The sequence below is a fragment of the Leptonychotes weddellii genome, chromosome 6 (genome assembly GCF_054177405.1).
Source record: "Leptonychotes weddellii isolate Sample4059 chromosome 6, ASM5417740v2, whole genome shotgun sequence".
Classification (NCBI taxonomy): Eukaryota; Metazoa; Chordata; class Mammalia; order Carnivora; family Phocidae; genus Leptonychotes; species Leptonychotes weddellii.
In genome coordinates, this window is record NC_138374.1 from 59255310 (window position 1) to 59273828 (window position 18519).

The 18519-nt window shown below is 38.4% G+C and overlaps 1 protein-coding gene across 8 annotated transcripts in view; it reads left to right on the plus strand.

Annotated features, from left to right (window-relative positions):
• Positions 1-18519, plus strand: part of FAM13C (family with sequence similarity 13 member C) — a 141591-nt gene that overhangs the window by 44745 nt on the left and 78327 nt on the right. For all 8 annotated transcript variants that reach the window (XM_081824229.1, XM_081824223.1, XM_081824224.1 and 5 more), the window contains one exon: positions 10217-10335. In XM_081824229.1, the coding sequence (XP_081680355.1) occupies positions 10217-10335 (119 nt within the window). The remainder of the gene's footprint in view (positions 1-10216; positions 10336-18519) is intronic.

Below are 18519 nucleotides of genomic sequence, written 5' to 3' on the forward strand. Positions count from 1 at the left end.
TTTTCTGATGAGAGAGTTGTTGCTCTTCTTTTCTTCGATCTCCTGTTGAGTTTGTAGGTGTTCAGAATGGTTTGATCCCTATCCAGCTGAATTCCTGAGAGGAGACGAAATCCAGGTCTCCTACTCCTCCGCCATCTTCAAAACAAAAGACTTCTTAAGACTGACATGTCTCTTTCAACTCCCTTCTATCTTCCTTTTCCTCAGTACTGTATTTTACTAATCCCCTGTCTGAGTTGACTTTCCACTCTGACCATAAACAAAAATCCACCAAGTTAGTAGCCTTACAACTGCAATAGCTCCAATGTCAGAAACCTAAAAACCCTGTTTCACCTCCTAGAGGCCCAAAATCAACACACTGGCCCAGAAATCAGTGTCTCATTTGTAATCAGTAGGGACACTGGAAAAAATATTTTCCTCAAAGATTTTTTTTTTTGTCCAATTCTTCCATACCAACTCAAATGCCCCCGTATCTACCCTTGAAGGAGGGCCCCCAAATGGGCTTTTCTTAGAGTTGCCAGGACTTCAAGGAATTCTCCAGTAAACTCTTACTAGTTGCTCTCTTAAACAGCCAAGGGGAAACTAAATTAAAATAATGGAAAATCTTGCTAAATGCTGGTAGATACCAGAACTACACTCTCTAAACCCCACTCTCTTTGGAGCCTGCGGATGGGATCTTGGGAAAACAGGCAGAAGCTGGTGAAGGCTAAAAATTCTTACTGGAGTCAGTTCTCCTAGACCTTTTTAGTGCCTGGTTGAGAGAGGAAAGTGAGATTTCATGTTATCCCTTCCCTACTAAATTCAGACTTTTATGAATTTGGCTTTGAGGTCCCCACTGGTTGTAGATACTTTCTCTCCCAGGGACAACTATTGCCTTCTTGTTTGTATTGTTTTGTGTCCTAAGAACTTGACTTGGTTTTCTGCCTGCCGGGGGCATGCAGGTTTCGAGAATCAGGGCACCCAGAATATGGCCAGACAGAAATGTGGGTTGCAAATCCACTTTAGCTGGGGTCCTACTGACTATTGCCCACTTCAGGGGAATTGTCTGTCTTTCTTACTTTTGGCAATTTTTGGAATGGCTCTGGATACTGGGAAGCTAGTATCTTTGAGTTGTTTAATACTGCCAAGAATGTTTACTCTTTGCCCCAGCTGAAACTTGAAAAGATATTTGCAAGGATTTCTAAATAGCTTTACGGCCAGCTGGTATTCAGAGCCTGATAGGAACTTTTTTTTTAAGGTCTTCTCTTCTAAGCTAAATGTACCCAGAAGGAAAGAAAAACAAAGGCAAACTTTATCCAAGGACAAAGCTCTAAATCTAGAACATAGGAATCTTTTGATTTCCGTCTTATTTGAAAATCTTCTCTCTGATCTAAAGAAGCAAATAGATTATGTAGTTGGATGGGTGGGTCAACCTCCTTGATGTCATTCAGATTGCAACCTAATTCTTTGAGGAATTAAAAACAAGTGTACTTTTCTTATAAATTGAGTCTTCACAAGAACATAAGTGAATCTCTGGGAGCAATTCACCCACGTTTCCTTTTTTAAAACCAATCCCCAACTTCCTTTATTCATCTCAGAAGGTTGTAGGTATTATAAAATTCTGGATTTAGGAAACAAAAGTCTTTGGAGAAACTTGGATTCTTTTTCTGTGCCTTTGAGATGTAAATGTTCTACCTGTTCTTCACTAGGAACTCTTATCTATGGAAGCCATCTGTTTGAAATGCAAGCTTTAGGTAGGTAATTTCTATCAGAAGGGAAAAAGAGGAAAGGCTATTTGGAGCCTAGGCGTATGAAAAATCTTAAAAGTCTTTTCCACAAACAGAAAAATGTGTAAGCCATCTGAGCAGGTAATCTAACTTATTCTATCTGCCAGAAACCAATTTGGATCCAACTCTTCTTTTAGAGGCTACTGAGTTTTATATTATTTTACCTGTCCTGTGGCTAAAATTTGAAATTAAAGCTATAAAATCTCTCTTTACAACTATCTGTATGTTTATGTATGTCTGTATATTATAAATGTGTGATTTTTTTTCTATCTTTGGTTGGTATTGCCAAAATTAATTTGTACAGTTATATTTATACATAAACATGTCAAATATGCTCACAGAAATATAGAAAGTAACCCAAATGTTTCTCATTTGTTTTAATCTAAAATAATCTTGGTAAATAAACATCAACTTAAGTTTGTTGCTTTAATCAAAACTGGCACGTCTTTAGAGCTATCAATATTAAATATAAGCAGAACTATAATTCTACCTAGGTTTATTAAAAGTGAAAGAAGCTCAAAAAAAAAAAAAGTGAAAGAAGCTCATGTTATCTGTTACAGAGATCGAGAACAAACTGAGGGTTGATGGAGGGAGGTGGGTGGGGGATGGGCTAGATAGGTGGTGAGTATTAAGGAGGACCCTTGTTGTGATGAGCACTGGGTGTTGTGTGTAGTCGTGATGGGCACTGGGTGTTGTATGTAAGTGATGAATCACTGAATTTTACTCCAGAAGCCAATACTGCACTGTATGTTAAGTAGCAAAACTTAAATTAAAAAAAGGACAATTTCATGAATAAATAAACAGCAAATCATCTTTTCATGAGTAATCTAAACATAATTGTTAGGAACAAGTAAATTAAATAGAGGTCAGATAAAAGTTTATAAATGAACTTTCCAACAATAATTATGCTTTTTGTATATCTACTTAAAAGTAGTTTTCAAAATCTTTTTGGTAACTTGAAACCTTACTATTATACTGAGATAAGTTAAATGGGATAATATCTAGATCATTTCCAAGGAATATAAAATACTGAAACATTAACTACTGAGCATAGTTTATCTTCTTTTGACTTACTTTTACAGAAGAACTAAGGCTAGTTGTCCTATTAGTAAACATGTGTTGTCTACATTGAAAAGTTTACTGAGGAAGAAGTTATTTCTAGAAGTTATGAAATATATTTATAAATTTGCCAGTCCACACTTGCTTAATTCTTAGTTTTCACTAGGAATTTAGTATTCTAATGGTAATAATTATAATCAATATATGTACTTAAACCTATTTCAAAATAATAAGGGAGAAAGTAAATAACTGTGAATGAAAAGTAGGTAAAGAAAGTAAAATGACTATTTCAGAATGAGAAAGAAGGAAAAAACATAGTAAGTAATCTGAATGGTTATAAGAAGTTATAGAACTTTTGTAGAAAAGGAATGTTAGGAAAAGAATGTTAGTTGTGGTCAAGCTGGCTAAGATTAGAATGGATTTAAGGTTTTTTTTTTTCCCCTAAAAAATGAGTTTTATTATCAAAAGTACACTGATGCTATTGGTCTGCTCTTGTTAAGTGATTGTGAAAGGGTTTTTGTTCACTTTACCTTTTGGACAATCTACCTGGAAAGCAAAGATTTTTTTTTTTTTTTTGCCTTAGCAAAATAGTTTCCTGTGTTTCATGTTGTTTTTATATCAGGTCTTTGATTACTTAATAGAACCCAGTCTTCTTAGTATTAAAAGAGCTAAATCTCATTCACAACAATGTAACCTTTTGTGTTTGCTTTTCAAATCTGCTATTGCCAGTTTGGTTAAATAGATAATTAAGTATTTGATAATGATCTGTGGTCCTACGTAGTCAAATATTCAAACCTTTTGACATTTTGACAACTTCCCCCAATCAAATTCTAAATGGAGTCTTCTTGACCTCAAAGTATCTTTGATATACCCTAGAGTGTCCCTGGAAATCTCAAAAGATTTGTTTCTCACCTTGTAAAAGAGAGATGTTAAACAAATTAGGTTTATTTGATATGTTAAATTATGTAGAAAGCATTGTCAAATAAGTATTGATAAACCTTCTTAGGTTATATGTGTATGGATATATGTTCCTAACATAGATATTCCAGAAATTGTTTATAGAGTTTCTAGAAATTTATCAATACTTTAATGTCCAGTTATTATTCTAAATTATTGTATGCCACAGAAATAACTACATTTCACCATCAAAGGAACTCTCATCAGGTCTTTAACTGTATGCATTTTAAAGTATTTTGTTATTTTAAGAAAACCATTTTTTATTCTGTTGATTTTGCAAAAGTAAGATTAATGGAAAGGACTCTACCAAGTGCTGTCATCCACCAACACTGCTGCCAAATTACAAGGTGTTTAAATTTCACAACTGAAGAAGGCTCCCCCTGACATCTGTGCCTGTGCAAATGCTAGAGACATCAAAATCCAATTGACTAGGAAGAGAATTAGCTGATGTTGAGGTTGACTGCTTCCTCCCAAAACATTAAGAATGTTTCTTTCCATTTCTCCTTTCTTTCCAACAATCCTTTTCCTAATTCTTACACCCTGAATGTCTTTGTCATTCTTTTGTCAACCTACTGCCTTGCCCTGTCCTGGAAAGACTTTGCCATTGTTCACATATCTCAGACCGTTACAAAAGCAGGTTAGCCAACCTCCAATCAACTATTGGATTTACTGTGATGCGGGTGATTCCATAATTCTTCCCATCACAAACTTCTTCCTGATTTCTAATGCCTCAGTTTCTCTGGAATACACTTGTGGATAAACACTTCTGGAGAAGTGGAAACTGTTATATAAAATACATAAACAAGCCATTTGGCTTGAGAAAATGACTCAGTGGGGTCTTTCTTTGATCTATTTAATCTAAGTTGGTTTGGGCCATGGGGATTATGACATTGGAAAGTTCGGAGTGTCCTCCAAACATTGGGTATTACTCAGTTTAAAACCATTCTAATAGTCTCCCTGATATACCATATTCTCTCAAAAGCTTTAAATGTATGCATGCAGCCACTGGTAATGAGACAAATGTTCTTTCTGTGCCTAGAATGGCAAAAAATGGGATGAAGAACTGCCACCTAAGGGACCAAGACCTTGATATCCTAACCTATGAATTGAAGTTAGAGGTTCATCCTGATTCCAATAGCAACAAGGAGTGGTAGCTCAGAGTGGCACTAATACTTTAAATTTTGATCAATACTTGCAATACAATTGAGAATTTATCAAAAGGGGGTAAGTTGATAATATTAATTTGTATATTGGGACCCACAAAATGGAGGCCATCTCAGTGGCCTACCCCATGTCACAAATCTAAACAAAGTCAGCCTGCACTTACTGAAAATTGTCAAGAAACCCTAACATCAGTCACAATCTTTCAAGTTAGCCTTAGCTAGCTGATCTTACCTAGAGAATAGGGCCCGCTAGCCTTATAAGGAAATCCCTGAATTCCTAGTCATTCATGCCCTGTTTCCGTGTTGCCTCTTCTTACACTCTATAATGCTCATTCTTGCCCACAAAACCTTAGGAAGAGTGCTCCACTATTTGATAGGTTCTGTACTCCCTAAATACATGGATTGTTTTCCCTTGAATAAAGGACCTGAAACTAGTTACTAAATTGTTTTAGTTTTGTCATTTGATAATAGTAAACTTGGGATGTTGAAATAAAGTGGAAAGAATTCTGTCTTGTCTTCACTTGATTATTCTCACTGGGGAAAAGTGAGAGTAAGATTTGCCTCCTAGTTTTAAATGAGGACATACAGGTTAAAAGTGCCTAGTTTAGTGCCCGGTACAGGTCAGGCACTCGATGAATGTTATTTGATTTGGAAAGTAGACAAAATAGCCTAATTTGAATGTCTATTTTCTACCAGAAATTCTTACAAATGTAGGCAGTAAACTAGTTGATATCCTTGTATTTCAGATAAGGAAATAAGATCAGAGGAGATCCTACTTTGTGGATATGTGTGGATTTTGAACATAGGCCTCTCTTCCTCCATGATTTATTTCTGTGTTGAAATAGTGACCAAGGCAGGCAGAAATTATTTTAAAAAGATGTCTGAAGAAACAGTTCTCTATGTCTTAAAGTTCCAGAACACTTAAAATGGGTAATCAGACACACATGAAGATACTATAATAAGCTCTTCCAGAGCCTCTTTTCCCCCAGCTGTAAGATGGATGTGATAATCCAGTAGTTCTTTTGATCAGGGACAAATGCCTTTAAAACCCCCAAATATTCAAAAGGACTTTAAGTCACTTTCACAGATGTGTGCAGATTTAAGGTGAAAAGAACTCTGGGGTGACATAGGATAGGGTAGATTTATAACACATTGCCTATTCTAAGAGCTGAATATATATGTTTTTCCAATCTGGAGATACCAGATGTATTAATCATGTAGTATTTAAAGATCTTGGGAAGAACATGCTTTCATAAATGCAAGGCATAGTTATTAGCAATGAAGGGATTAGTTATAAACCCACTTAATTTAAAATTTAAGCCAGTAGTTGAAGAAAGTAAATTTTTAAATCAATTTTGGAATAGAATGGACACAGATAAAACCTCAAGTGTGAGTAGATGAAAAAAGTTAATATTTTGATTGACCACACATCTTGAAAGGAAGATTTAAAGGATGTGTAGGTCTTTGAGGCCCAAGGGTAGCATTCTGGTTCATCAAGCTGAGCAAAAACTAGGACTAGGTGAAAACATTTTTTTATTTCTTCTGGGTTATGGATTTGTACAAATTGGGGGACTTGGAAGAGTCTGAAGCTGTGGCCATTATATTGGATCAAAACTAGATTCTCTCAAGTTCTGTAAGAGTCAGCCGAATTCACTAAAATCCCAACAAGGACAAAATATTATATTTCACTATTTCTGCTTAGGGGCAGCTAATTTTTCCTTGACTCAGCTGAGGTTCTGAGCCTCTCAGTCTAATAGACAGTTTCTCTCTGATTGTGTATACTATCCTAGCCTCTGCTCATGGATCAGAAAATAACTGAAATAATGTTTGTTTTACAGATGCCTTACTTATGAAATATCTCAGAGCTAAGTCAATTTAATTGCTCCTGCGTATAGCAGAGAACCAAAAATCACTCCGCTGAAGCTAGAATTGGGACATACAGGACACGGGGTCAAAGGATAGGGAATGGCTGGGAGCAGGAGGAAATGATGTAGGATCACTTGTCTTACAGGTGCCCCTCCAGCCTCTGCCAGGCCAGGTACCAGGAAGACAAGCCTGGAGGAGAGGGTCTTGGCTTCTCCTTCCTTCATTTCCATTGGTCAGCTTGGACCTGCCCATTTGGCAAACACATTACCACAGAAGTAACAAGTTAGTGTCTGCCCTCTTAGATTTTAGTCTTTGTCACACAGTAGATTTTAAAATTCTCTGGGGGCAGGATCGTCTTATTCACTTTTACATAACCTCCTTAACTGTCAACATCCTTTGTTTGTAGTAGGTGATTCTTTTTTAAGTAAAAATATAACTCAGTCATTTTAAGGTAAACACTCTGCTTTAGTGTTCTAGAATTTTTGATGGGGATGTTATAGCAGATCCCAAACAAAGATGTAATGAAGCTTAAATGAGCAAAGCTAATTAAATATGTTCTTGTTCAGATAGTGTCACCTTTGGGAGGTGGGGGGGGGATATGTTCTCTTAATCATACATGAGTATATTATCTATTCTAAGAACTTTATTTGGCAGTCCTAGTTAGCCTTGTCACTGGTCAGGTGGTGGAGCCCAATTGAAATAGGGATGTGAATTCACCAAGGGGGTGAGTCCTGGTCTCTCATGTGTCTCTCTGTTATAGAGGCCAATAACCATGATTGAGTATTACTGTTCTTGTTATATATTTTTTTTCCTTTATGTCCTTATGAATAAATGATACCTGGCAGCACAATACCTTTGGAAACTACTGTTTTATTAATTTAGTTAGAATGACATCCCTTTTCCTTCTGCCTTCTCCCTTTAAGGAAAAGCATGAAATTTTTTTTTTAAGATTTTATTTATTTATTTATTTGAGAGAGAGAGAGAAAAGGAAACAGCATGAGAGGGGAGAGGGTCAGAGGGAGAAGCAGGCTCCCCGCTGAGCCGGGAGCCTGATGTGGGACTCGATCCCAGGACTCCGGGATCATGACCTGAGCTGAAGGCAGTCGCTTAACCAACTGAGCCACCCAGGTGCCCCCATGAAATTATTTTTAAAAACTGGAGCGAGTAAGAATTGGGGTTTACTCTCCTATTTCCTATGAGGTTCTTGAGTAACTTCTAGACTCTTGAAGTATAGAAATTTGAAACGAACATCCGACCACAAAAATAGCTTTGCTTTTGATAAACTCATTTGGATTAAGTCTCTGAGAGTTTCCTTAACATAACTTCCGGAATATTGAGCTTCAGGGGAATTTTTATAAAAGAAATATTAGCACTCATAGCTCCCATCTGTGGTGCACCTCCAGTTGGCAAGTACTAAGAGATGTTCTAATGACATCTTGTTCAACAACTTTGAGACCCTGGGAGTATTTTTTTTTTAAAGATATTTATTTATTTATTTGAGAGAGAGAATGAGAGAGAGAGAGCACATGAGAGGGGGGAGGGTCAGAGGGAGAAGCAGACTCCCTGCTGAGCAGGGAGCCTGATGCGGGACTCCATCCCAGGACTCCAGGATCATGACCTGAGCCGAAGGCAGTCGCTTAACCCTGAGCCACCCAGGTGCCCGTGACCCTGGGAGTATTATCCCCATTTACAGACAAGGAAGTGGAGATCCTGATAATTGATGTAACTTGTGTAAGGTCACATAACTCACAAGTAGTAAGCAGAGCTATCTCACTCGAACCCATTGTTGGGGAAACTTGGCCAGTATTTGGGTAGTTGTAGAATTTTTCAGAAGCAGTTACTATGTCCAGAGTGTCTTTTTGCCTAAAGCTGCAGGCTTAGAAAAATGGAATTAAAGGATCCTGGAGGAATAATTAATCCCTTTCCTTATCTCTGCCCCAATTCCCCACTTTAACCCTCTTATAGGAAGGCATTCATAAAATTTTTTTTATTTTTTAATTTTTTAGAAAGATTTTATTTATTTATTTGAGAGAGAGCACGAGACAGTGAGAGCATGAGCAGGGCATGGGGGAAGGGCAGAGGGAGAGGGAGAAGCAGACTCCCCACCAAGCAGGGAACCTGATGCAGGGCTCAATCCTAGGACCCTGAGATCATGACCTGAGCAGAAGGCAAATGCTTTACTGACTGAGCCACACAGATGCCTCACAATTTTGTTGTAGAGGCTTGTGATGACTACTTGGCAAAAAGCCCCACCACATTATTTGGCTGTTTTGGAAAAGTGACTTCTGAGACATGTGACATATTGACACTTGTACTGACTTTAACCCACACTCCGAATAGGAAAGCTTGGTCTATATTGCCACCACGGTATACTGCTCAGTCAGACCCAGATGTATTGCAGCACATGAATATTCTCACTGCATGACAGTAGCCATCTGGATTTACTCAATTTCTCACTGATTTTAGTTTTAATATTTCTTTTATCAGGTAAAGAGGGGCTATTTTGCTGCTAGGAAAACTTGTCAATTAGAGATCTGACACAGCTCAAAAACTGTAGTGGTTCAACTGTTGAATGTATATAAATCTTTCATTTTTAGTGTATGTCTCCTTGTAGTGAATCCAGATTCATTTAGCTTGGATGTGTTTATGATATTCTCTAGAAAGTTTAGCATTCTGGAGTTCTTCTAAATTAATGCATAGATTGCATAATGAGATGACCACTGTAGTGATTTCTTTGGATGCAGTGTAGCTAATGGCAAGTGTGTGTGTGTGTGTGTGTGTGTGTGTGTGTGTTAGAGGGAGGGAGAGAGGGAAGAGCATGCTTGCATGCTTGGCATTTGGAATTTATAAAAATGATGTTTCTTAGATTTCAGACCAACTTAAATTTCTTTCCTATTACAGGAATAATGTATGTTTATTGTAAAAAATGTTGATGAGCCCCAAACAGGAAAAAAGAAAAAGAAATGACATCTCAGAGTTAGTCACTGTTAAGATTTTGGTATCTCAGTCTGTATGTGTGTGTATTCATACATATGTTTGTTTTTACAAAAATGAGCCAATGCTATAAATATTCTAGAAATTATATTTTCAGATATATCTATTTATTCAATACTCTTTTATAATATTTTTAGTGTGAATATTTTCATGGTATGGTTATATTGTATCTCTTGAACATTAGATTTTTCATTATTTTTCTCTTTATTCTATATTCTTGTAGCAACTGACTGATAAAAGGAGGTTTCTTAAATTTCAGATTACTTATTGGCCCCCTTTCCCACTTACAGCCGGCGGAGTGTGTTTTGTTTGTGCTCCCCTGCCCTGAGCCCCACTCCCAGCTGAAGAACACCGTGGAACACTGCGGTGGGATGGCTACTGACACTCCTCTACTCCCACTGTTTCTTCTCGCAGGAGACAGAGCACGTGGCACCCAGCCAGCCAGAGTGTCGGGGGAGAACAGGAACGCCAGCTCAGGAGAGTCCACAAAACCACTCCTTCAGGTGCCAAGAAACAGTGCGAGTTCAACAAAGGTGGGCCTTTTGTTGTCAGAAATCGTACTATACCTGTGTTGCTTTCCCGTGCTTGCCGTTCCCACACAAGGCAAGGCTTTCTGATTTTGACTGGCATTCCTTACAAGTCACAGAAGCTGCTTAAAGAGGCTGTGAGAGTCTCGTTGAGTCTGAGCTGAGGAGAAATGTAAATAACCTACTGTCTCTGCCTTCATTTTGGAGATAATCAGCCTACGGCTCGGAGAGGAGAGGAGATAGTCTTGGAGAAAGAAATGCTGATTTCATTTTGTCCTCTTTTATTCCATGCCGATGATTAGGTTTTCCTCTGTGATAATGATAATTAGTGATGACAGTGTAGACATCAAGCCAATTTCTTTTCACATACCATCTCATTTAGCCTTTGCCACTTCTTCATAAAGTGAGTACTTACAGCCCCATCTTATGGAGGAGAAGCCTGAGGCTGGACTCACTGGGGCACTGGCCTGATGTTGCACAAGTGAAAAAGCTGAGCCAGACTTTGAACCTATAAATGTTTGATTACAGAATAGCGGGTGTGGCTTCTGTGCTGATCCAAGGAGTGTCCTTGAGGCACTTGAAGCAGCCCCAGGGCTGGCCTCTCTGGTCCGCTAGACCGGCTGAGACAGCCCTGGATTCAGGGCAAGGACGTAGGTTAAGCTGTCTGCAGCAAGGTTGGCATGGCATTCTGATGGGAGCCTGGCATTGCAGCTGTCTGTGGAAAGTCTCTTCTGGAAATAAACAGAAGAAAGAATTCGCCTGCTAGTTGTGCCAGCTGTCTTTGTAGGATCATGTGTACAGCGTAATCATAGCCCCCACTCACTGGTAAGGGAGTGCTGTGCTTTTGAGCATGACCTTTAGATTTTTTTTTTTATGGCAGCACAGCCTAAATGAATCAACAACTACAGAGAAGTTGGCTGTGCTATGTAATTTTGCTTTAAAATATTCAGCATACTAAATTTAGAATCATAGAGCCCCAAAAGGTTGGAGGGGCCCCAAAAGCAAGGTGACCCGCTCTCCAACCAGATTCATAGGTTTCTTGTATCACCCTCCTCACAATTTGCCACCACTTTTCTGTTTATTCTTATGTCTCAGGTCAGGTAAGACTCAACCTTGTCATTTCTCTGCTGATGGGGGCATTCTCCTTCCTATTTGAAGCCTTATTATAATCAAACTGTTTTAGACAGACCAGAACCAATTTTGTGCAGTGACCCTGTCTCCCCTCCACCACACTGGTGACTGCCTTTCTTAGCAAGAACAGGGCCAACTATATACCCATGCATATTTCAAAATAATAACACAAAATGAAACAAAAAATCAAAACTAAATTATGTATTTTTGTGTATGGAATGTATGGGGCAGCCCTTTGGGGTGGATGTTCCACAGAGGCTAGTCAGGAAAAATGATTATCAGCAGTTAACCTTCTCAAAGATACCTGATGTTTGGTAACTTTAGACCACTTTATATCTCATCTACAGTGGGGAAAGTAAGTGGTAATATTACTGTTATCAGAGGGCAAGTCAGAAATTGAATAGGATTCTGTGATGGGAATCATTTACATATGATTAGTAAGAGCTAAGAGGATTGAATTAGAATAGTTTTGATGAGGAAATGTACTGGGCAGCCATTGTTACATTTGGGGATGGGGAGTTACAGTTAAATTTGGATTCTTAGATCTATGGTACCTTTTCTCAGAAAAAAAGAGATGCACATATATACAACTTTGTAACATCTTAGGATGCTCCTAGACCTTCTCTGCATGTCAGTGAAAGGAACTGAATACAGACAGGGTCCCTGGGCAGCTTTCCTCATTAAGTCAGATTTGTCTCTCCCCATTTTCCTCGTTGGCCACTTCTACATCTTAGCAAACCTCTATAGGACTCCAAATACCCTGTCCTTTTCTTCTCCCTTCTAGCCTCCAGACTCCACCTTGATGGGATCTAGCTTTATGAGCTAGCATCATTCTAGAATATTCTGTACCCCAGTGTTGGCAATCACAGGATCTGGAGTTAAGTGTCAGATGAGAAGAGGTATTAGGCCACTTATGTCTCTAGTACTATTAAGTTTAGTATTTAGATTGGGCTGGTAACCTTTAAACTAGAGTTATTTGTCAGAGCCATGGTGGCATCACCTAGGGACATTCTAATGAAACTTTAAAAAAAAAAAATCTCAAAATATTACAAGGATTGTGAAACTTGATGAACTGATGAAATGAGATCTGAGGCTAAAAACAACTTTGAGTCAGGTAGCGCACATTCCTGAAAACATTTCTCTTCCCTTTTAAGCCAGCATATGGCCAGATTCAGGCATATGGTGCCCAGTAAGATCTTGATAGAGACATGATACTGTAATAGGATGCTCCAGACCTAGGTTTGGCTCAAAGTGAGGGAAGGAGCCAGGCTAAATCTCAGCAGGTATAAAATGCCACCATCTTGGGCATGGAGGGAGAATTTTATTTGCATAATGAACACTTTGAAAAAGGGAAGAAAGATCTTTCTGTCGTCAAGGGGTCACATGTCACTTCGATGAGAGTCAAAGGAGTGGTTAATCTTCAGAGAATGAATCCATCCTTGTAGAAATGACATTTCGGAGCTCATTGTGTTATGAGGTGGGAACTGATCTTTGCATGTATGCCAAGGAGAAATAGTTTCATACCTTCAGCTCTCAGATCATGTATCTTCAGCTCTTTCTAGTGCAAGGAGCCTGTATCTGTGTCTGTGGATGAGCTTCAGGGAGGTTTATGAATGTTTTTCCCAAAGTTTGAGTATATATATATATGTATATATTATATTGGTTTTCTGTTGCTACTGTAACAAGTGACCACAAATCTATGGCTTAAAACAACACACATTTTTTTTTAAGATTCTATTTATTTATTTGACGCAGAGAGATAGTGAGAGAGAGATCACAAGCAGGGGGAGTAGCAGGCAGGCAGAGGGAGAGGAAGAAGCAGGCTCTCTGCTGAGCAAAGAACCTGATGCGGGGCTTGATCCCAGGACCCTGGGATCATGACCTGAGCCAAAGGCAGCCGCTTAACCAACTGAGCCACCCAGGCGCCCCAAAACAACACACATTTATAATCTTATAGTTCTGTAGATACCCAACATGGGTCTCCTTGGGCTAAAATAAAGGTGTCAGTAGGCCTGCAATCCCTTTCTGGAGTCTCTAGGGGGAGAATCCATCTGTTTCCTTGCCTTTTCCAAGTTTCCAGAGGCTGCCTACATTGCTTGGCTTGTACCCCTTCCTCCATTGCAAAACTAGCAACATTGCATTTCTGAGCATTCTTCCATACATCTCCCTCTGACCAGATCCAAGAGAGATTTTCTGATTTTAAGGATTCATGGGACTAGATTGGACTGACTCAGATAATCCACAGTAATCTCCCCATCTCAAGGTCCTTAACTTGATCATATCTGCAGAATCCCTTTTGTCATGTAAGAGTAACATGTGGAGTGGGACAGAAAATGAGGACACAGGCACCGTGGTGTGTGTGGGGGTGATTATTCTACCTGCTACATAAATGTTTAGTTTTCCAGGGAAAATCTCTAAAGCATTCATCAGAATCTCATGTGGTACTCATGACCCCAAAAAAGTTTAGAAACACTATCCTAACCTCTATCTCCCAGTTTGCTTGTTCTTCAACAGAGCCAACCTCAGACACTGATTTCACTCCCTCCATCCTCTTTCACTCCATCCTCCCTCCTATTTGCCATGTCCTCTCTGTCCTTATACGGTCAATATTCCTTGTACGGTGCCCCATAGCAGAGATCTCAAGTTTGGTGTCCTGCAGTTTATCTAGTGTGGAGATACACTTGCCTTGTAGAATGTTTTAAAATATTTTGATTCAATATTTAAAATTCAGAAATTTTGGGACACCTGGGTGGCTCAGTCAGTTAAGCGTCTGCCTTCCGCTCAGGTCATGATCCCGGGGTCCTGGGACTGAGTACCGCATCGGGCTCCCTGCTCGGCGGGGAGTCTGCTTCTCCCTCTGCCTGCCACTCCCCCTGCTTGTGTTCTCTCTTGCTTGCTCTCTCTCTGGCAAATAAATGACTGAAATCTTTAAAAAATAAAAATAAATAAATAAATAAATAAAATTCAGAAATTTTATAGATTTGGGAGATTCTTTTTGAGAAACTAAAGATGGGATAACCCAGAGCCTGTATTACTACAAGGCAACAATTAGCTGGAGTTGAGGAGCAGCTGTCCATTTTTCCACAACTCCCACCTGAATCTGCCAGCTTACTTATGCGCTCTGCCTGGCTCCTATAGGCATTTGATTTATAATGCCTGCTTTAATCATTTTCTTCCCAGCTACTGCTCATCCTGGGTACTCTAGCTGCCTGGAGCTAAGCCCTAATAAGGTGATGTCTGATACTGTCTTATGCCTCCTTTCCAAGATAACATATTTACATTTTAACTTGGATTTTCATTGCATGTGAGTGGAGGGGCTGCGTATTACCCTACTCTGGCATGCTTTTCAGTACCTGGAGCTTTTCAAAACACGTATAATTATAGAACTGCATTTGGCTAGAGCAAGAATGAAGCCTTGGGAATCGTTTAATACAGCCCTCTCATTTTCTAGTTTGACACCCAGTGAGGCCGTGATTTGCTTAAGCCCTCGCTCCCCTTATAACGGAACCAAGACAAATGCCATCAATCTGTTCAGAGCAGCCACTTGATAAATATGCATCAGTTTGATTTTTTTTTATATAGCTACGGCCAGTGCCAATCCTATGAACCCTCAGATATGACAAAGGAGGATTTATGAATGTAAGAGAATACTAATGAAGCTGGGGATTTCTTACCCAGCTAAGTAAATTTACTTTTGAGAGTGATTAACTCACTTGTGTTTAAAATATTGTATTAAAATTTATGACAGCATTAAACTTTTAATGCCGTTAAAGACCTTGTCTGTATAAACAGGAGCTATTCTATAGCATTGTGTTACTACTAATTAAGTTGGTGGTTACATTTGCGATTGGAGTTTATTGGCCTCTTCATCTGGAAGTCCCCAGTTAGAGGGGGTTGAAGATTGATGTATTAGCAAGAATAATGGCCTTTGATGGCTTTGACTATTTTTGTGACATTCCAGAAGAAAGAAAAAGCTTTGTTGCTTTATGGAAAGAGGAAGTTTTGTTGGCAACAACTTTTCCATGGGGAATAAATCCTTTCAGCTTTTGTTTTTGAGATAGACAACTTGTCTGTGTTTTAATAGCTAATTGTTTCTTATTTAAGTGTTTTTCATAGAAGTAAGCAGAGTCTTAATGAGCTCTGTTAAAAAGAGAAAGAATGAGTAAGAGAATGAGCACCCAGAGATTTTTAATAACATAGTAGACAAGATGTACCTTCTTGGACTGTATCAGACAGGAGCTCTACATGTTGCCAGCATGTTCTTATTAGTGTGCTCTTAGGATTTCTCTCCTCTCTTTCCCTCCCCTCCATCGCCTCCCCTCCCCTCTCTTCTCCCTCTCTCCATCTCTCTCTCTTTCTCTCTCTCTCTTTCTCTCTCTCTCTTTCTTCCTTAATAGTGCAGGGGGAGGAGAATGAATGAGGTATAAACAAAAAAAATTAGTTTGTCTTGACAATGTTTTGAGACTCCCTGCTAGACAGTTGGGTGACGAATGGGCTCTGAAATGCTTACTTTGCCTACATTGCATGGGAAGGGAGCCATATAGCGAGGGATCTTCTTCATCCCCCAATCCTGCCTCCCTCCTCATGGGCTCAGAAATAGTCTGATAGAATGGAAAGAACATCCAAATTAAGAAATGCAGAGTCTTATCTCATGTCTCTCGGGTGACCTTGGTCACTTCATGCAAATCCCTCAGTCCCCTCCTCTAACACAAGTTTGGGTCAGATGATTTCTCCGCCCCCTTCTGACTCTAATTCTAAAAATGCTCAACATTTTAGATGTTTAAAGGATTAGATGTGGAAAGATTTTAGCTTAATAAAAACAAGCTCTTGCAGTCACAGATAAAAATAATTCCTCCTCCATGCTGTAGAGCACAAAAATACCCTATACCAAATCACCAACCCCTTGAACTGATTGACAAAGAGCCCACACTTGATTATTTTGGGAATGAAACCCTCCTTTATTATTATTATTTTTTTTTTTTTGAGACTGCCCTTGGTTACTTTATAAATTGTTAGCACTTTCACACAGACAATGATTAGGCGTAAAGATAAAAGAGAAACTCTGAGACATTCTCTCATTAAAAATAATAATAAATGGGACATGATTATATTGGAGAATACAAAAAAATCCAAGGAAATAATTTCTTTTAGTCTTACTACCCCAATATGACCATGGTTATCCATTTTAGTATATGTTCTTGTATTGTTGCTATTGTTTTAAGTTTTTATTTAATTCTAGTTAGTTATAGTGTTATATTAGTTTCAGGTATACAGTATAGTAATTCAATACTTTCATATATCACCCTGTGTTCATCACTAGTGCACTCCTTATATTGTTGCTATTGTTTTAATGTGGCATAAAAAAAATTGTGTATGAAAGGGGCTTCCTGATAGATTTGGATTGAATTCACTTCAAACCGGCTCCAGAGTATAAAGCTAGACCAGAATGCATTCTGCATTCTGACTATACAATCTGTATGTAAGTTGAATAATAAAGTAGTGGGTAATCATCACCAACCTCAGCTTCATTTATGGCTAAGATGAGCAAATTCGACTTTTCATAACAAATACTCTAACATACAATTTTCTACAAGGAACGTATTTTACAAACTTTGTATTATAGCCTTGTGTTAGAAATAATATTTCTAGGAGATAGAACAAAAATTTTGTCCTTAAAATCTCAACATCTTAGAAAACTTCTTGACCTAATTTGGACTAGATTTAAGAGACAAATTTCAATAGTGGTTATAGGGGACAGAGTGTGCATATAAACTTAAATCTCATTTAAAACTGACCAGCTGGTTAACCGTTGAGTGTTCCTGAGGCCATGGGAATGAGGCTATTCTTTAACTTACTCTTTATCTTCCCAATGAGGCAATGGCTACACCAGTGTTCCTGTCATAGTATTCATCTACAGGGTTATTCCTTTTCAAGACTAATGTGCAGTACTAAACACACATACACAAACACATCCATATCCACTCATATCGTATATAGTGACACAGCTCCCACCCCCCCTTTTTCTCTATTTTTTATCTTTAACCAACTTATTCGATTTGTATGTATAAATTTTTTTCATATATATGCTATCTTAGACATTTCTGTGTAATTTGTTTGTCCTACTTAATATTGTGTTTTCCATATCATAAAATATTCTAAAATATTAATGACTATAAAATATTCCATTCTGTGAGTATAACATCACTTATGTAACGAATTCCAAATTAGCGTGTATTTTGATTACTTCTGTGATTTATATTTATAGATACTGCTGTAGTAAGAATTGTTTAAAAATATTTTTATGTACTTCTGTTTTAGTTTTTTTGGTTTGTGCTTAGGGGTAAAGCTGTCTAGGCATGGGATTTGAAATGATAAACCGGAGAGACATGGGATATAAATTTTTCAGTTACCTGATGATGAAAGAAGATAGGAATAAAATGGATAATTGATAATGGATAATTTTGAGAGAATTAGATAGAAGGTCATGTGGTTAGATTTCTGTATGTGGCAGCATCATAGGATAGTGGCTCTGGGTAGAACGTTTGAGACAGTTCAGTCCAATCCCCTTCTCCATACTTGTATATTCTAGATATTTCTGTTTCACCCACTAGCCCTTATGGTTTTCTAGTTCAGATTGTGCTTGGGGCAAAGTGCCTCTGGCTGTAACATTCCCAGAGAACATTTGGAAGGTGTGCCGGGTGTGGAACAATTCTTTGATGTGTGGAACTACCCTGCACATCTCAGAGACTCTGACATCTTTGGTTGTAGCCCACAGAATGTCAGTAGTCTCCCCGAGCCTCTGCACCAATCACAAGTAGCCCGTAAATTTCCTAACTGCTTTCTAGAGGGCATACCACCACCCCCTTGAGAAACATCAATCTTCACGATGGATATTTAAAGCTGTTTTATGAGAGTCTTTTTTAACGTGGGTACGTGTTCATGATTTATTTATACATGGCGAAGAAAGCAATTACATAACAGAATTACAAGGTGATCTTATTTTTGCTTAACATAATTATATACAGAAACTTACACTGGAAAGACATAAGTCAATATTTT